The sequence below is a fragment of the Triticum aestivum genome, chromosome 3A, assembly GCF_018294505.1.
Source record: "Triticum aestivum cultivar Chinese Spring chromosome 3A, IWGSC CS RefSeq v2.1, whole genome shotgun sequence".
In the NCBI taxonomy this organism is placed as follows: Eukaryota; Viridiplantae; Streptophyta; class Magnoliopsida; order Poales; family Poaceae; genus Triticum; species Triticum aestivum.
The window spans coordinates 751210049-751228564 of NC_057800.1; the positions used below are offsets into that span (position 1 = coordinate 751210049).

General features: G+C 39.6%; 1 protein-coding gene across 1 annotated transcript; it reads right to left on the reverse strand.

The window, feature by feature from the left end:
• Window positions 1-14184: 14184 nt before the first annotated feature.
• LOC123059721 (disease resistance protein RGA5-like) lies at window positions 14185-17178 on the reverse strand. Its single transcript, XM_044482211.1, has 3 exons — window positions 16257-17178; window positions 14797-16017; window positions 14185-14610 (listed from the first exon to the last, which is right to left on the reverse strand). Exons 1-2 carry the CDS (start codon window positions 17075-17077, stop codon window positions 15327-15329), a joined length of 1512 nt encoding a protein of 503 aa, XP_044338146.1. The 5' UTR covers window positions 17078-17178; the 3' UTR covers window positions 14185-14610; window positions 14797-15326.
• Window positions 17179-18516: the final 1338 nt, after the last annotated feature.

Sequence of the window (18516 nt, forward strand, 5' to 3'; positions counted from 1 at the left end):
AAACGGCCGTCTCTCGCCGTCTAACGGCGTCCGTCAACACGCGTCACGTCAGCCCGACATGCGGGACTCACCTATAGGATTCGCTGTTTTCTGGGCTAAAACGCAGCGTCAGTGCTCCGCGTTACAAATTAGACCCATTGTTGGTGGTTTTGTGTGCCCTGCCTCAAATGTGGTACTGATCTGTTACCCTAACCCATAATGTGGTGGTTTTGGGTAAATAACTCAATAAAAAGGCACGAACATGTGCAAAGCCTTCTTCAGCAGCCGCGTGCCACTTGCATGCCGATATGGTTAGGCCAACTCGGGACGTGGAGTTTCTACACCCAGGAGCAAATGCTCCTGGTGTGAACAGTAAAATAAAAAAAATTCAAAAAAATGTCAAAAAATTCTGAATATTTTTTGTGGCATACTTATGCAAATGTTTGTTGTGCACGTAAAATTTCATCGCGAAATCACATTGGTGGAAGGTGTGGTAAAAAAACAAAATCGATGCTCTGAAAATGTTACTTACAAAAGCATTTTGGAGCTCTGATTTTGTTTTTTTTGGCACGACTTCCATGTATGTGATTTCGTGATGAAAATTTTCATGCACAAGAAACACTTGTGAAAGTATGTCACAAAAAAATTTCAGAATTTTTTGAATTTTTTTTCAATTTTTTGGTTTTACTGTTCACACCAGGAGCATTTGCTCCTGGTTGTAGAATGGTACTTTCGGGCCAACTCCTATGCATACCTAATATACTTCATCTTTCTCGTGCCAAAACTTGAAAACTTGAAGCACATTATTTATTGTGAAGTATAGACAAAACAAACTATCTTACGAAAATCATCCTGAGCCTAGACAAAAAGAACTAAATTCTATCGCATGAATACATCACATAAGATAAGAATAATTAAACAATTTCTTCCATACTCTTTTAATATAATTTTATTTTTGGTATGAAAGTGATTGCTCTTTCTTAAGGAAAAAGCCATAGCAATTACTCCCTCCGTTCCGAATTACTTGTCTTCGATTTGTCTAGATACGGATGTATCTAGCACTAAAATGAGTCTAGATACATCTGTATCTAGACAAATCTAAGACAAGTAATTTAAAACGGAGGGAGTACTCAATAAAAATAACCGCACAAATTTTAGTATGGACGTTTCAGCCATTAGTCTTACTCTTCTAATTTGGTTAAACTAAAAACTAAAAATAATATAAATCCATTTTAGGTACGAAATTTGAAATGAGAGATAAAGTACTATTACAAATTTTCTTTCTACACATAGTATATAAATCTATCTATCTATGTATTTTATAATTTAAACAGAAGGAAAGTAATGATTCAGATTAAGCACATAAACGAAACGGCTCAGATTTAAAGGAATGTTAGTGTAGGCATCACAATTACATCATGTGATAGACAAACCCACGAGGCTACGATTGCACAAACACAACAACATGTACGTGATGTATAAAAAAACATGTACGTCCCTATTAGCAGCCAATCAGAATCCTCCTATAAAAAACGCAATCGGAATCCCCACAAAAATATTCCGAATAGGAACCAAGGCAACTTGAGTCCTCCCGTAAAAAAGGCAATCAGAATCCACACAAAAAAAGTCAATATGGAAACATGTGTTCCTATCCTATACGGAGTAGGAACCAACCAATGGGACTATAGCTAATAATTTGGGAAGGTCTTTGGCATAATACCCACCGCGGAAGGAGAAAAAACGAAAGCTAAAAATCAATTAGCCGCATGTTGTTGGGTCACAAGATATGGTATATATGTGCGTTGGTTATTGTACGTGAGAAACTCAAAATTGCTTGAAAAAACGCGAGGAACTAAAAAAAATGAATGTATGGGAGCTTATATAGTACTCCCTCCGTCCCATAATGTAAGATGTTTTTTGACACTACAATAGAGTCAAAAAACGTCTTACATTATGGGACGGAGGGAGTAGAAATGAGTTTATGGAAATGAACTAATATAAATGAGCAAAAGGCGAATAAGCCATGTAATTTAAGTGTGCTATAATGAGATCAAATGTAGCACGAATATTTAAGAGCATTCCTATAAATACTTAGAGGGGTCCAGTAAAAGTAACAACAATTTATTATTTCTAATTATTTAAATTATAATATCATTATAATTTTATATACCAATACAAATCTATAAAAAGTTGCCAAAGTTATGCATCAAAATATAAAAACAACAGATGCTACAAGATATAGGGAATAGAGGTGGCGCTGGCTTCACCACCGATACGAAACCTAAATTCATTTTAGGTAAATACGAGTCCAACTCGCCACCTAAGGAGCGCAAGTATTCAACCACATATATTGACTAGCACCACCATTTTTTATAGGGTGGATAATAATTAACTATAGCAGTTTAAATTTAATAATACAAAATATGGTAGTATACCCAGTGTCCAGTACTAAGCACAACAAACTGATCAGAAAGCACACATGTTAGAAGAAAATCGGAAAGTGCAACATTCACACACAACTCATTATACCGCCGACATCACCACCATATTGGCAGGTAAATATGAGTTGGGCATACATGCCGCATGAATCGTCCTTTTTGAAATTCAAAGTAGAAATTAATTTTTTTAAAATTGGGCTAGCCCTTCCGTGAAATATGATATATAATCATGTATATGCATTGTGTGCCATTTTTCACATGTAAATTTTCATGAAAAAACTATGTAATTAGTAGTTGGGTTTATATCTTGAGAAATATATGTAAATGCGAAAAATTTATTAAGCTATGAAGTGATCCAGAGAAAATCCTTAATCTATGAACGCACAAATACCAATATACAATGATAACCAATCATATCAAGGTCAACAAGTGTGGATGCTTATATTTGGTAGACAAGATATTGCAAACCGGTAAAGAAATGGTCAACATGATTAAGCTATGAAGCAACTGAATGAAAAAAAAAAACTTTAAGCACAAATACCAATATACAGAGGTCACTGGTCATGTTGATGAGCATGTGTGGATGCATTTGTAGGTAGTCAAGAAAGTCAAGGCAACTAAGAATACAACCAGTGATTGATTTGGGCAGAACAAGAGAACATTTGGTATACATAGAAGCCATCAATCTTAAGTTCCAATTATTCGAACTCCAAAGATATATTTGTGCAAAGATACATAACAAGGGATGAGGTGAGAATCGAAGGTAGGAAACATGAAGATTGGTACAGAAGTCTGTATATTATATTGTGCCCGTCTTCTGACCTCACATCAAGGAATTTTGTCAAGAAACTACAATGCACTCAATATTCTGAGCATGTTTCGTCCAAACTTGCCTTTTGACTATAATCTAATGATATGGAATATAATGGACTAGCATGTTGTCACGTCTGTGCATATGCATGTATGGTACATGTAAAAAAACACAATCTGAAACACGTACCGGAAAGAGAATCACCGGTTGAGAAAAGGAATCAAACACACGGACTGTGCTTTTCTTCTTTATAAAAAACTGTAGACTCTGCCTTTAAAGGGAAAAGGACGACGTAAAAAAAAACTCCAAAAGCCTCTGAACGTAAGGAGATTGAGGCTGAAACGACATATGGTCATCCAGCTGTTGTGCATTGCCAGGACCGGTCAACTACTTGGATTTTTTTTAAAACATTAATTTTTATTGGGGAAAAAATGCATTAATTAGTCCACGTACTAATTGGAGATAGTATGCGAGAGCAAATGTAATAGGATTTTGGGCCGGACTGAGTTGTAATCCACATACAAGAACAGCGCATGCACATCCAATAAAAAGGCACGAACATGTGCAAAGCCTTCTTCAGCAGCCGCGTGCCACTTGCATGCCGATATAGTTAGGCCAACTCGTATGCATACCTAATATACTTCATCTTTCTCGTGCTAAAACTTGAAAACTTAAAGCACATTATTTATTGTGAAGTATAGACAAAACAAACTATCTTACGAAAATCATCCTGAGCCTAGACAAAAAGAACTAAATTCTATCGCATGAATACATCACATAAGATAAGAATAATTAAACAATTTCTTCCATACTCTTTTAATATAACTTTATTTTTGGTATGAAAGTGATTGCTCTTTCTTAAGGAAAAATCCATAGCAATTACTCAATAAAAATAACCGCACAAATTTTAGTATGGACGTTTCAGCCATTAGTCTTACTCTTCTAATTTGGTTAAACTAAAAACTAAAAATAATATAAATCCATTTTAGGTACGAAATTTGAAATGAGAGATAAAGTACTATTAAAAGGGCAACCTGGTGCATGTAGCTCCCGCTTGCGCAGGGTCCAGGGAAGGGTCCGACCACTTTGGGTCTATAGATAAACCCACGAGGCTACGATTGCACAAACACAACAACATGTACGCGATGTATAAAAAAACATGTACGTCCCTATTAGCAGCCAATCAGAATCCTCCTATAAAAAACGCAATCGGAATCCCCACAAAAATATTCCGAATAGGAACCAAGGCAACTTGAGTCCTCCCGTAAAAAAGGCAATCAGAATCCACACAAAAAAAGTCAATATGGAAACATGTTTTCCTATCCTATACGGAGTAGGAACCAACCAATGGGACTATAGCTAATAATTTGGGAAGGTCTTTGGCATAATACCCACCGCAGAAGGAGAAAAAACGAAAGCTAAAAATCAATTAGCCGCATGTTGTTGGGTCACAAGATATGGTATATATGTGCGTTGGTTATTGTACGTGAGAAACTCAAAATTGCTCGAAAAAATGCAAGGAACTAAAAAAAATGAATGTATGGGAGCTTATATAGTACTCCCTCCGTCCCATAATGTAAGATGTTTTTTGACACTACAATAGAGTCAAAAAACGTCTTACATTATGGGACGGAGGGAGTAGAAATGAGTTTGTGGAAATGAACTAATATAAATGAGCAAAAGGCGAATAAGCCATGTAATTTAAGTGTGCTATAATGAGATCAAATGTAGCACGAATATTTAAGAGCATTCCTATAAATACTTAGAGGGGTCCAGTAAAAGTAACAACAATTTATTATTTCTAATTATTTAAATTATAATATCATTTACAATTTTATATACCAATACAAATCTATAAAAAGTTGCCAAAGTTATGCATCAAAATATAAAAACAACAGATGCTACAAGATATAGGGAATAGAGGTGGCGCTGGCTTCACCACCGATACGAAACCTAAATTCATTTTAGGTAAATACGAGTCCAACTCGCCACCTAAGGAGTGCAAGTATTCAACCACATATATTGACTAGCACCACCATTTTTTATAGGGTGGATAATAATTAACTATAGCAGTTTAAATTTAATAATACAAAATATGGTAGTATACCCGGTGTCTAGTACTAAGCACAACAAACTGATCAGAAAGCACACATGTTAGATGAAAATCGGAAAGTGCAACATTCACACACAACTCATTATACCGCCGACATCACCACCATATTGGCAGGTAAATATGAGTTGGGCATACATGCCGCATGAATCGTCCTTTTTGAAATTCAAAGTAGAAATTAATTTTTTTAAAATTGGGCTAGCCCTTGCATTAAGTATGATATATAATCATGTATATGCATTGTGTACCATTTTTCACATGTAAATTTTCATGAAAAAACTACGTAATTAGTAGTTGGGTTTATATCTTGAGAAATATATGTAAATGCGAAAAATTTATTAAGCTATGAAGTGATCCAGAGAAGATCCTTAATCTATGAACGCACAAATACCAATATACAATGATAACCAATCATATCAAGGTCAACAAGTGTGGATGCTTATATTTGGTAGACAAGATATTGCAAACCGGTAAAGAAATGGTCAACATGATTAAGCTATGAAGCAACTGAATGAAAAAAAAACTTCAAGCACAAATACCAATATACAGAGGTCAGTGGTCATGTTGATGAGCATGTGTGGATGCATTTGTAGGTAGTCAAGAAAGTCAAGGCAACTAAGAATACAACCAGTGATTGATTTGGGCAGAACAAGAGAACATTTGGTATACATAGAAGCCATCAATCTTAAGTTCCAATTATTCGAACTCCAAAGATATATTTGTGCAAAGATACATAACAAGGGATGAGGTGAGAATCGAAGGTAGGAAACATGAAGATTGGTACAAAAGTCTGTATATTATATTGTGCCCGTCTTCTGACCTCACATCAAGGAATTTTGTCAAGAAACTACAATGCACTCAATATTCTGAGCATGTTTCGTCCAAACTTGCCTTTTGATTATAATCTAATGATATGGAACATAAGCAGTGGAAAACTAAATTAGAGGATATATAAGTAAGAGGCCATAAAGTTGGAAAATAAAAATAATCCCAAATATACCAGTATATGTCGTCAATCTAGCCGTGTAAATGCGCGGGTGACTCCGCTAGTTTTTATTAAATGAACAGGGTGGGTAATATATGTTGTTGAAGTTGGTTGCGGTACATGGTACTGTGGACTGAATGTTACGTGGCCTGAAAAATTTATATGTGCCTGTTCAGTGCACAGCTAGCAACGAAACTTGGTCAGAAACATAGAAAAACTAGTAAACTAGAGAACACCCCACACGTTGCTACGGGAATAGTTTGCAATATATTTCAGTGATTTGATTGTATGAAATAATCATAGTTGAATTAACGAAATATGAACTCAAAATAAAAATAAAAATTATATATGTATTTGATGATTGTTTAGCCAAAAAAACATTTTGCATATAAGTGGCATAAGATAATGAAAAACTTATTACCATGAATGTTGAGTGGACCTTTAATGAGGTGGCATGTGTGGTAAGATGAGATGTGTGCATTGGATTCACTAATAATGGAGAAAAATAAATCTCATGCTAGCTGTGGTAGGTCTTTGATGAGATAGCGTGTGTGCATGTTAAGTTAGTATCATGAGTTAGTATAACCGTATCATACTAGTGTATGATACTGCCTCTTAATGCATAGTATTATAGATTAATCTTTTAGATGATCTTATTTATTGTCATGCAAGAATCATAGTAGTACAATATTTTATTATGATAATATATTATGCTATGAAATTTAACCCTTTCTTTCTTCGTTTAAGTCTGTCACCTCGGCAAAATAGCGTAGTTGACATGTATGCTACTAGATGTGATACATCCATTACAATGTACAAGCAGTGAATAGAGATAGTGGAAATAAAATATTTAGGTATATACGATTAATGGGACTGCTCACTGCTTTTTAGGAACATGCATGCAAGATGGTCTTTCTTATTCCAGAATAGAATTCTGAGAGCAACTCCAACGCGCCGACCCAAATGGACGGCGCTTTTGTCCGTTTGGGTGGCCGCCTGCTCGGCGTCCGCCCTATTTGAGATTTGGGTCGGCAGTGCGTCCAACGCGCCGACTCATATATGCCGGCGTGGGCGGCTGGCCGCCCTTTTTCAACAAATAGCACAAATTTTGCATTATTTCACACACAATTTTTGCATTATTTCACAAGCAAACATATAATCCACAACCAAATAAATAGCATAGTTTCAACCAAATAAATAGCATAGTTTTACAAGCCGAATAAAAATAAAATAGTCTCACATAGTTTTGCAAGCCGAATAAAAAAGATACATCTATTGGTTGTCAACATGAACCCACATATGCTCAACCAAATCATTTTGCAGTTCTATGTGAGTTTTCCAATCACGCATGTCACAATGAAATTGGGTGAACTGTTCAAACGTTGCCGCTCCTCCATGCTCAGGCACAACATTCTCACCCTAAAACTGAAACCCTTGAACATAGAGACGTTCCATGCTCATCTTGTATGATCATATTATGCATGATCACATAAGCAGTCATCACCTCCCACAGTTTCTTCGTGCTCCAAGTCCTAGCAGGATACCGAACGATGCCCCATTGAGATTGCAAAACACCAAAGGCACGCTAGACGTCCTTCCTAGCACTCTCTTGTTCTTGGGAAAATCTTTTCCTCTTTTCTTCGACAGGGTTGGGAATTGTCTTCACAATAATGATACACTAAGGATATATACCATCATCCAGGTAGTATCCTTTGTCGTAGTTGTGGCTGTTGATGGTAACATTCACCGGTGGGTTGTTGCGTTCGGCTAGCCGAGCAAACACTGGCGAGCGATGAAGCATGTTGAGATCATTGTGTGATCTGGCCATGACAAAGAAAGAGTGCCAGATCCAGAGATCTTGAGATGCCACGGCCTCAAGTATGACAGTGCAAGCCCTGACATGGCCCTCATACTGCCCTTGCCAAGCAGAAGGGTAGTTCTTCCACTCCCACTGCATGCATTCTATGCTGCCAAGCATCCCTGGGAAGCCCCTGCTGGCATTCATCGCTAACAAACGGGCTGTACCTTGAGGAGTCGACTCTCTCAAGTACTCAGGGCCAAACACAACAATCACAACCTTGAGAACTTGTACATGGAGTCTAGGCATGTAGATTTGCTCATACGGACGTACTCGTCAATGAGATCATCGGGCACTCCGTATGCAAGCATCCGGACGGCTGCAGTGCATTTTTGGTAAGAGGAGAAGCCAATCTTTCCAAGAGCATCCTCTTTGCACTCGAAATAGTCATCGTAGCCGACCACCCCCTCTCTAATACGGTTGAAAAGATGCCTACTCATATGGAAACGGTGGTGGAATTTCCGATGTTTGAACAACAGGTTCGTTGTGTCAAAGTAGTCCTTCCAAAGAAGGAAATGCTCACTCTCTCGGTTGCCATTCGGCGCCGGAAGGTGTCCGGAATGGAGCCATGGAACAACGGCCGCTGGCTATTGAGGTGGTGATGGACCAACACGGCAGCCAAGATCTCCTCCTCATCATCGGACGAGGAATCGTCGGAGTCGCAAAGAAAATTGTGAAAAAAAGAACTCGTCGGCGGAGTCCACTTTGTACATTGGCAAACCGTCGAACAGCTTGCGGGCGTCGACGAAGGAGCCAGCCGGCGAAGGGAGTCGCGCCGCCCTCGGACCAGCTAGCTGCCCTGGCGGCATCCGACGAGCTTGCCGGTGTCAGGGTGAAGGAGCTGGCGGGCGGCGAGGCGGCTTCTTGGTCGCGGCTGTGTTCGGGAGTGGGATGGAAAGCTTTTGGATCCTCGGTGGCAAGACGGTGGTAGCAGCAATGTGGGAGGTGGTGGCATTGTAGAGGGGATGTTGCGGCACCGGCAGCTGGCAAAGGCACCGGAAAAATGGGCGGCGACATCGGCGATGAAGGAGACGGGCGAGGGTTTGCTGTTGGAATGAAAGAGGATGGCCAATGTGCCACCGACTAGCGGACGCGGCGCGCGTCCGTTTTGTGTCTGCGCCTATATAAATGAGGGTAAATAATGGGCCGAGAATGGGTCGACAGACGGGCGAAAAGCGAACATGCGTCCGTTTAGTCGGCGTGTTGGGCCGACTTTTCTATTCGCATCGACCCAAACAGGTGCGCGCGAACGAAATGAGTCGTCGCGTTAGAGTTGCTCTTAGTGAGCTAGCTAGGCAACATGGCATGTGTGTCTCATTGATATCTAGGCATGCAAGACGTCGGTGTCCGCGCGTCCGCGTCTGTCCGCAACAGCAAATTTAAAGAACGCATAAAATTTAAAGCAATAGGGGCTAGTACATTTTGGGCGGATATAAGCAAGTGTGGCATCCGTGCTGTATTTCTTACCGTCCATCATTTCCATTTCTATGTGGTTTCCAGCGCAGTTCGAACAACAAAGAATATCAATAGGGATGCAGGCGGACATCATTTTTATCTTTTTAGAAACACACTCATATCATATTCAGACGAAGAAAAAAAATCTTGTCAATAACATTTCGGCTCTAACTACACGGAAACCTCTCTAAACACATCAATAGATCTCTCCGCATCCCTTCATAATAAAGGGTAGGATGATCTTTTTCAAAAATATGTCGCTGACGCCGATACACGGCCTGTATACATACCGCCTATACATGGTGCCCTCAACTTTTTCTCTCTTTCTTTTTAAACTTCAAAAAAAAGTATGCTTCACATGAATCGTACACTTGACCTCTACGTCGAGAGAGAACCACACTAACCAATTAGAACATCTTAAGGCTCATGCTTATTTTTCTTTTTATTCCTTTTCTTCTTCTTCAGTTTGCGGAAGCCCACGGTTTTGCTGGGCCGTCATATTGTTGAACCAGTCTTTCCTCAATTATTTCTTTCTTTTAGAATATCCATTTTTTGTTTCATATTCATTTTTTTCATTTCCTTATTATTTTTCAAAAATGTTCACACCTTTATTTTATTTCAAAATTTTAAAAATCACCTTTTCAAATTTGGTTCATGAAATAAATATTCGCATTTTCAAAAATTGTACAGAAATTTCAGAAAAATGTTTGTGTCTTTCAAAACTGCTCAGAATGTCAAAATACACTTTTTAAAAAGAGCAAACAGAATTTTGAAATGATTTTTTTTATTTTTCGATTTTTCGAAAACACTAACAAATTTGGAGTTTAAAAAATTATAAAAATATGAATAAAAATTCGAAACCAACTTGCTTTTCAATTTCTTCGAACATTTTTTTGTATTCGTGTAGATTTTCAAAAATGGGATTTTTTTTGAAATTCTTAACAAATTTTGAAAGTGCGAACATTATTTGAAAATCCCCGAACATTTCTTTGAATTTGTGAATAGATTTCTCGTGGTCATGTATGACCAATTCAAGGCACCATGTCAAGTTGTTTGGGTTTTCGAGTATTGCATTTTTTGAAGTTTTCTCAGTGAAAAATGGCCGATAACTTGCCAAAAATCCAAACAGCTTTTCATGGTGCCTTGAATTGGTCAGTTGGTCTATTTGTAAAAAAGAATTGGTCAGTTGATGGAAAAAATAGTGTCATTTGACGGAAGTCGAAAAACAACGTGTTTTGAACCGTACCTTCTGGCCTACCTAAACACTCTTCTTTTGAACATGGTCTATTTTTGGGCATCGTTGAAATGGCCCCAACTTTTGCAAGTAGGTGAGCACGCCTATGGTAGGTGTCCATGCCTGGTTTGAATGACTTTTTACATAGTATGCAAGTTACGACACGTCCGACCATTTATCGGTCTTTTTTGACAGAGGAAACTCCAGAAAATGCAAAACTTGTCAAAAACCCAAACAACTAGATGCCGTGCTTTGAATTAGTCATACAAGACAATGTAAAAGAAATTTGGGCCATTTAAGGGATGTCGAGAAATTAGGTGCCCCCAAACGGACCCCTCTGCTTACCCGAACACTCTCCGTTGAATATGCTATTTTTCTACAAATCTCGGGACTGACCCCACTTTTGCAAGCAAGTGGGCATTTTATGCATACATGCCTGGTTTGAATGATTTCCGACACCATATGCACATTGCGACACATCTGGTCTGTTATTGGACAATCTTGAAATGACCCCAACTTTTGCAAGTAGGTGGGCATGCCCATGTTATGCATCCATGCTAGGTTTGAACGATTTTCAATACTATATGCAACTTGTGTCACGTTCGGCCATTTATCAATCTTTTTTGACCGAGAAAACTCCAGAAAAATTTGCGGAAGGGATAATGTGCTAGCATCTGGCCCAAGTTGAAGCAATTTTTTGATTTCTTTCGATGCAAATACTATTTTCTTTCGGAAGCATATTCTAACATCTCTGGAAGCAATGTTTGATTTCTGGAAACAAATATATTTTGCTGTTGGAACGAATTCCATGTTACATTAGAAACAAATTTCCGGTTCATGTATTGTCTATGCATAGCAAATATAATACATTGCTATGTTGTACATAAATTTTCACTCAATAGAAGCAATTATCAACTGGCTTGGAAGAAATTTCTCAGCAAGTAATGTGACTAGTTACATGTTTTTTCTGCTTCAAACAACTTGTGTTCATGCTTCCATGGAAACATGCTTCGAGTACATTTTGTTCTTCTGCAACATATAACTTGCTTTCATGGTTCAATGGAAGGATGCTTCGAATTTGATCACCTGGTCTGATCTTGTCAATGACTTCAACCTGTTGTTTCACAACACACACTCAGTCGGCACTCGACAATGGCTACCAACTTGTTTAATGGATTATATTAAGCACGCAAGGAAGCAAGGACACGGATAGCCTATGATTTTGATGATCATATCAGAATTAAGCAAATATTTGGGTATTGGTAACATGTTATACGAGCCAATGAAGCATGTTAATTTCAGTCGACGCATAATCAAAAGTTTTAATTGCATTGGAAGCAAATTTTGGTAACACTGGATACAATTTTCGCTTCATATGGAAACAAACTGCATGGTGCGGAAGCTTATTATGCCAGATTGGTTATTATGCTTTAAAATCTAGAAGCAGTTTTCTACTATGATTTATTTTGCGTCCTTAAATCATGGATTTGTTTCCTCCAACCATGTGATTTGTGGCCAGTTACTACTTTCCTATAATCACGTACGGAAAAAGAAAAGCAATGCTGGCGCAGGTCCCATCCCTTTCCATCGGTCGCTCGGAGATAAACTTTCAGTATCTCCTAATTTATATTGGCATAGAAATAGAAACATATAACGAGATCAAGTGGTTACTATCTTACAAGATATACATAACCTATTTTCGCAAACTAATTATTACTAATAAATATCTCCTAAATTTATATTGTCACATATATGGACAGATATAATAACATCAAATATATATATATACAATTAAAGATGGGATCAGTTTTTACCAATTATAAGGACGATATAGTTGGATAGTTTTGATCTTATTGATTGAAATGCAGGTAAATGTTCCCTAGCCACAAGTCTATAAATATGACGTCGTGTATTCTTCTGGACACCTAAACAAGACGAGAAGGAGAAGTTTGTGTCTTATCTTATGGAGGGAAAAATCATTCTCCTTTGCCTTATGGTGATTGTGCAACTAGGCATAGGCAATCCCATTCATATTGGTACGAAATTGATCTCCTTTCTCCTACATGTCTATATTTTCAGCAGACCTGCACGAATTTCATTGCAATGTTTCACAATTTGGACTTACCTCAATGATGCATGTTCTTGTCTACAGATGATTGCGTGAAGGTGATTGCTTTTACAGCCGCTGAATGCTCAACATTAGATTGCCGGAGATCCTGCCAGGATTCCTGGGAAGAACACGTCTATAGAGCTTATTGTAGGGCTGGCGAAACTCAGCAATATTGTTACTGCTTTATTTGTGATGAAAAGTGATTGTTGCTGGTACCCATCACGCCAATCAATGGACAGTGATGTGATTCAATAATAAAATATTCTTGTGACAATGTGTATTGATCGCCAATTTTGATTGTTCTACTTTGTTTTTCTATTACGAGATTTTTCCAATAATAAAACAGCCTTGATTTTTTCGTGATTACGAGATTTCCTTTGTTTGCATGGCCTCACGGTTACAACATGAATGAACAAAGATTACAGTATCGACACTCCCAATTCTAATGGTTTTCTGATGCGATGAGAGCGGCTGCTTCGTCTTCATCAGGGACTTATCACCCGGCGACTTCACTTGGAAATACTATACTATTAGGAGCTTGAGAAGGGATTACAGTTTACCAATATTACCACTTTTATTTATTTTGCTTTTCTCAAGCACTTTTGAAATGAGCACAATTTCCGGCCAAAAAATTGACCCTTTCACATTCTGACATGGCTCTGTCACATTTCAAACAAGGAAAACAAGTGTAAGCCATATTTATAATGTACAAATTCAGCTGCATTATAAAATTTCAGCAATCCATTTAAATTATTTCTAGATTTGACACCTTTTTTTTGCATCTCTGGCGCTGAGCCCAATTCTCATCGCTGTCGATAGTGTCAACCTGTTCTGTCATGAGAGCAGCAGAAATCCCGCATGGCAGTACCTCAGCACCATCAATGATCGCAAGACTTTGCGCTGATACTTATTCCTTCTTGTTTCCGTCTCGTGCTTGTCTGCCGTCGATGTTGGTGGTTCGACACTAACCTCTTGGCTTATGGAATTAAATTAGGTCTTGAAAATTAAAAACACCTAATACCCATGGTTTTTGGAGGTCTAATTAACTTTTAGGGATGGATTAAAGCTGGTCTAGCATCCAATCGATCCTCGTGTCTTCCATGTTCCAACCACAGCTGGTATGTACATGTACGATGAACTACTATAGCACAAAGTTCCAAGATCCAACCGTCGACACAGGTCAGCAAGACGGATCGGACCCCTGTTTATTTCGTTTTATCGAACCAACATGACAAATATAAGGTGAAAGTTTACAAAATCATCGTACAAACTGAACGGGGCATCGAGTCTGAAATTAAGCTGCTAGAAACAAATCAGCATAGAGTCTAAAATTAAGCTGCTAGGAACAAATCAAGCAGGGCAGCGAAGGATTAATAGGCAAACCAGCCAGCTGCAATAATTCATCATCATGGGCAAAATGCCCTACAAACTTGGTGGTTCCTGAATTGCCTGCCGGGAGCAAGAAGGGAATTCGGACATGAGCGGACAAACATAATGAGCGCTTCATCTCGTTCGCTGCGCAAGGAAGACGGATCAAACGTAGTGCTGTAGACCCTCATCGTCCGATTCTTCATCGAAGCGGTCGAGTCGTAGACGTCGACGAAACTAATCTGCAGTTAGCTCCTCCCACCTGCAACGCCATTTGGAAGCACACACGTGCATGCATGCAAATGGTTCAGTTGAGTGCATGTAACAGGACGAAGAAAGAAAACAGAGTTCGTACTTCATACTAATTAACATTGCAACCCAACAGGATAAGGATTAAGGAAACACACTAGCTAGGGAAAATGGTGAAAGAACAGTCGATTGGTTGTACCTGATGATGCTGCAGGAAAAGATGAATCGAGCCCTTGATCCACCTGAAAATGAAGAAGAAAAAAGTGGGGAAATGATTACTGAACACTATGAAAAGTAAGGAATGAAAAACACTAGTTGCAGAAATCCGGAGAGAGGAATGGGCACTTGGGAGCACTAGTTGCAGAAAACGGGAATTCAATCCTATTCAGTTTAGCTGCACATCAGTCAGCTGATGCGAATTCGGCGTCAATAGTTTAGAGCCGCATCTGCTTCCTCCACCACCTCATCGCTGGCTTCCCTATGCAAAAGGCAAACCCAGACTTCCTTGAGGGACGGGAGGTGCCCCATGCTCAAATCATTGTCGCCACGGACGATCCACCTAGCTGGGAACCACAAGTGAAGTCCTTTAAGCCTTGGTGCGGCTCCTCGTGGAAATTTAGATACCATGGAAGCAGCACACTTCAACACATGGAAATGCATCAGCAGTAACAACAGACTTTTCCATTTCCGTTACCACCAGCCCAGGTCGGGACCCATATCCATCAACGCTTAGACTGAGATGACGAAGCGGCAAGCTTCTACTTTCTCTTCCTCATCAATACCTATCGGCTGTATCATACTTCTGTTTACTAACTCATTGAAGTAGCTGTCACCGAGCTCATATAAGCTAGTCTCTTCTTCTTCACTATAAACGATACCTTCAGATATCCATTTCAATATCAGCTGGCGTCTCATAATCAGATGATCTTCTGGAAAGATACTGAGATACAATAAGCATGGCTTAAGATAAGAAGGTAGATCATAATAGCTGAATAATAATATCTTCTTCATCTCCTTTACATTGCGATCTTCTGTGAGTCCACGGCCAATGGAGTTGAGCACGGCATCCCAGTGGTCCTTTGTTTTCATCCGGTGATTATTAGCCAGAAGACTTGCTATAGTGATAATGGCTAATGGTATTCCGCCACATTTCTTCAAGATGTGTTGAGATACTTCCGACAACTCATGAGGACATCCTTCACTGGGAGAAAATACTCTTTTGCAGAAGAGCCTTCTTGAGACATCATCACAAAGAGGTTTCATTCTATAAATATCATCAGTAGAAGTGCAACATGCTTTAGCGACATTGACATTGCAGGTTGTCGTGATTAATCGACTTCCGAGACTCTTCTTGAAGAAAGAAAGCTTGATTATTTCCCATGATTCTTCATCCCATATGTCATCAATTATGATGAGATACCTATATTAATAATCAATAAATGAAGACAGATATAAGGTATTTTATAAGGAGAGACTACAGGTTATATTTACGGTAAAATGGACCATATTAAACCCCAAAAATTTACATGAAACACTGTAAACCTATAACTAACCAATTAAGTATGTGCTATTAGGATGTGTATAAACCAATACAACGTGGTTTTGAATTTACTAGATGAAACGGCTATCGATCTATAGCATGAAAAAAATGAGGCATACCTTTTGTCATTGAGGAATTCAATGAGTTCGTCTATGAGATGGCTTGCTTCTCGTGATACATTATATATCTTTGCATACTTGTCCTTGTCAAGCCCAAAAAGAATATCCTTCAATATTTTCTTTATGTCGGGATTCTGAGAAACCGACACAAAGGCACGACAATCAAATTTCACTTTGATCTTGTCATACACTGTTTTGGCAAGAGTCGTCTTGCCTAACCCGCCAAATCCAACAATTGAGACCGTCTTCAATGGATTATTCGACCAATCATCACCCTGAAGTAACATGTTGATCAACTCTTCTCGTGGTTCTTCGATGCCAATGAGCTCTGTCACATCTGTGTACATAGCCTTGATGCGAGGATCAATGCTAATACCAGGGCCGGTGTCTGGCGTCTCCACCTCGTACCTTTGGTGCTGCTCAGCCAACTGTTCAGCCTGAGCAACCGCTTGTTTTAGAGCATCGGAGATTCGATGGTGATCTTTACCCTTACTAAATAATCTGCCTGTCTTCTTGAGTAACTTCTTCACTCTGTTCTTCGGGTTGGAAGATCCATCATAGACGCGCACCATGAAGGTGTCGACGATGTCCTCCATGTGGTAGGCCAAGTCCCTCACCATTCCTGCCCAGATCTTGACCCCCTCGTCGAGCTGATCCGGCGGCACTTTGGCCACCTTGCCGAGGGCGGCATGCATCAGCTTCAGCTCCCTGTTGAGGGTGTCGATGCCTTCCCTCACGCGCTTCTCCAAGGTGAACTCGCCTGCGAGCAGGCTCCCCAGCTTCGGGAGGAGGGGACGGATGGCCAGCATGGCGACCTCCATGGCTAGACCTCTATGGGTGTGAGATTGTGCTGGTGTTTTGGCAGTGTGAGCGGAACAAGGGATGCTCTCACAGTGTGCTATTCGTTTGCTGGTGTAGAGGAGAAAATGTGAAAGTGGGTTGAGATAGGTGTTTTGCCCTTGGTTTTGGGGTGTGGTAAAGATAGATTATTCATGTGATGCAGCACAGCTTTTAGGGTATTGGTAAAAGCGGTCATGCGCAGGCACGTGAGCTGTGTCTCTCCCTCTATACAAGAACACGCGACAATGGCCTTGCACCAGTGCTACACACACGACGCTTGCTAGCCGAAATGTGCACGACACTACATCACAGACCATCCACTGGCAAGCCTGAGCAGCCATAGGCGCTTGGATCAGCTATCGTGCATGTGTCGTTCAACAAAAAATCGTCCGTCAAGTAGTTCCGATGGCCTTGGATGCTGCCTAGATTACTGGGTAGTCAGGTCGGCACTTAGTTGAATAGCACTAACTGCCAAATTGTGCAAACGGTAACATCACAGAGTAATCACAAAGATTACTACAACCGATGCACCATCACATGCACTGACAAGATAATTACTACTTGAATACTTTTTCTTTGAATACTGCTACCACCATCCTTGGATGAATCAAAGCTGCAGCTAGTTAAATGTAATGACACTATGTACGCTTTATCTGGTATGGTTAGTCCCTCCTATCTAAAAAAAGAGCACTTACGTTTTTCAGGTTCAAATTTGACCATCAATTTAACAAATAAAATGTAGATTATATACCAAAAGGTACACCATTTTTTATGAAACAAAATCGTATACGGTTAACTTTCTATCTGAAAACAATTTCAATAGTATTTATCTTAAGTTGCATGAATTGTGTACTGCTTTAAAAAAAACTTCTGATAAATTCATCTTCAATCATGGCAGTACAACGAACATCAGAAAAATAAAATTACATCCAGATCAGCAGACCACCTAGCGACGACTACAAGCACCGAAGCTAAGCCGAAGGCGCGTCACCATCATCGCCCCTTCCTCAATGGAGCCGGGCAAAACTTATTGCAGTAGATAGTCGGGAAGTCGTCGTGCTAAGGCCCCATAGGACCAGCACACCAGAACAGCAACCGCTGCCGATGAAGAATAGCATTGATCGAAAGGATCCAACCTGAAGACACACAAATGTAGACGAATAATAACCACATCCGAGCAAATCTAGTAAAGACAGATCCACCGAAGACATGCCTCGACATGCCCACCGACAATACAAGACGCACCACTGGGACGGGGGATAGGCGGGAAGAACCTTATTCCATCTACAGGGAGCCGTTGCTAACTCATGTTCCTGAGCAATTCTGTGTAATTTTTTATATATCACTACGGAAGCCGCTCCTGTGTCGTTCCCCGGGGCGTGACCCAGATCCGCTCGAGAAAGCCAAAGGTGGCTGGGGG

Coding starts and splice junctions, on each gene's coding strand:
- LOC123059721 (XM_044482211.1), bottom strand. CDS start 17,077: ATGGAGGTCGCCATGCTGGCCATCCGTCCCCTCCTCCCGAAGCTGGGG. Junction 16,018..16,256: donor GAATTCCTCAATGACAAAAG/GTATGCCTCATT, acceptor TTATTAATATAG/GTATCTCATCATAATTGATG.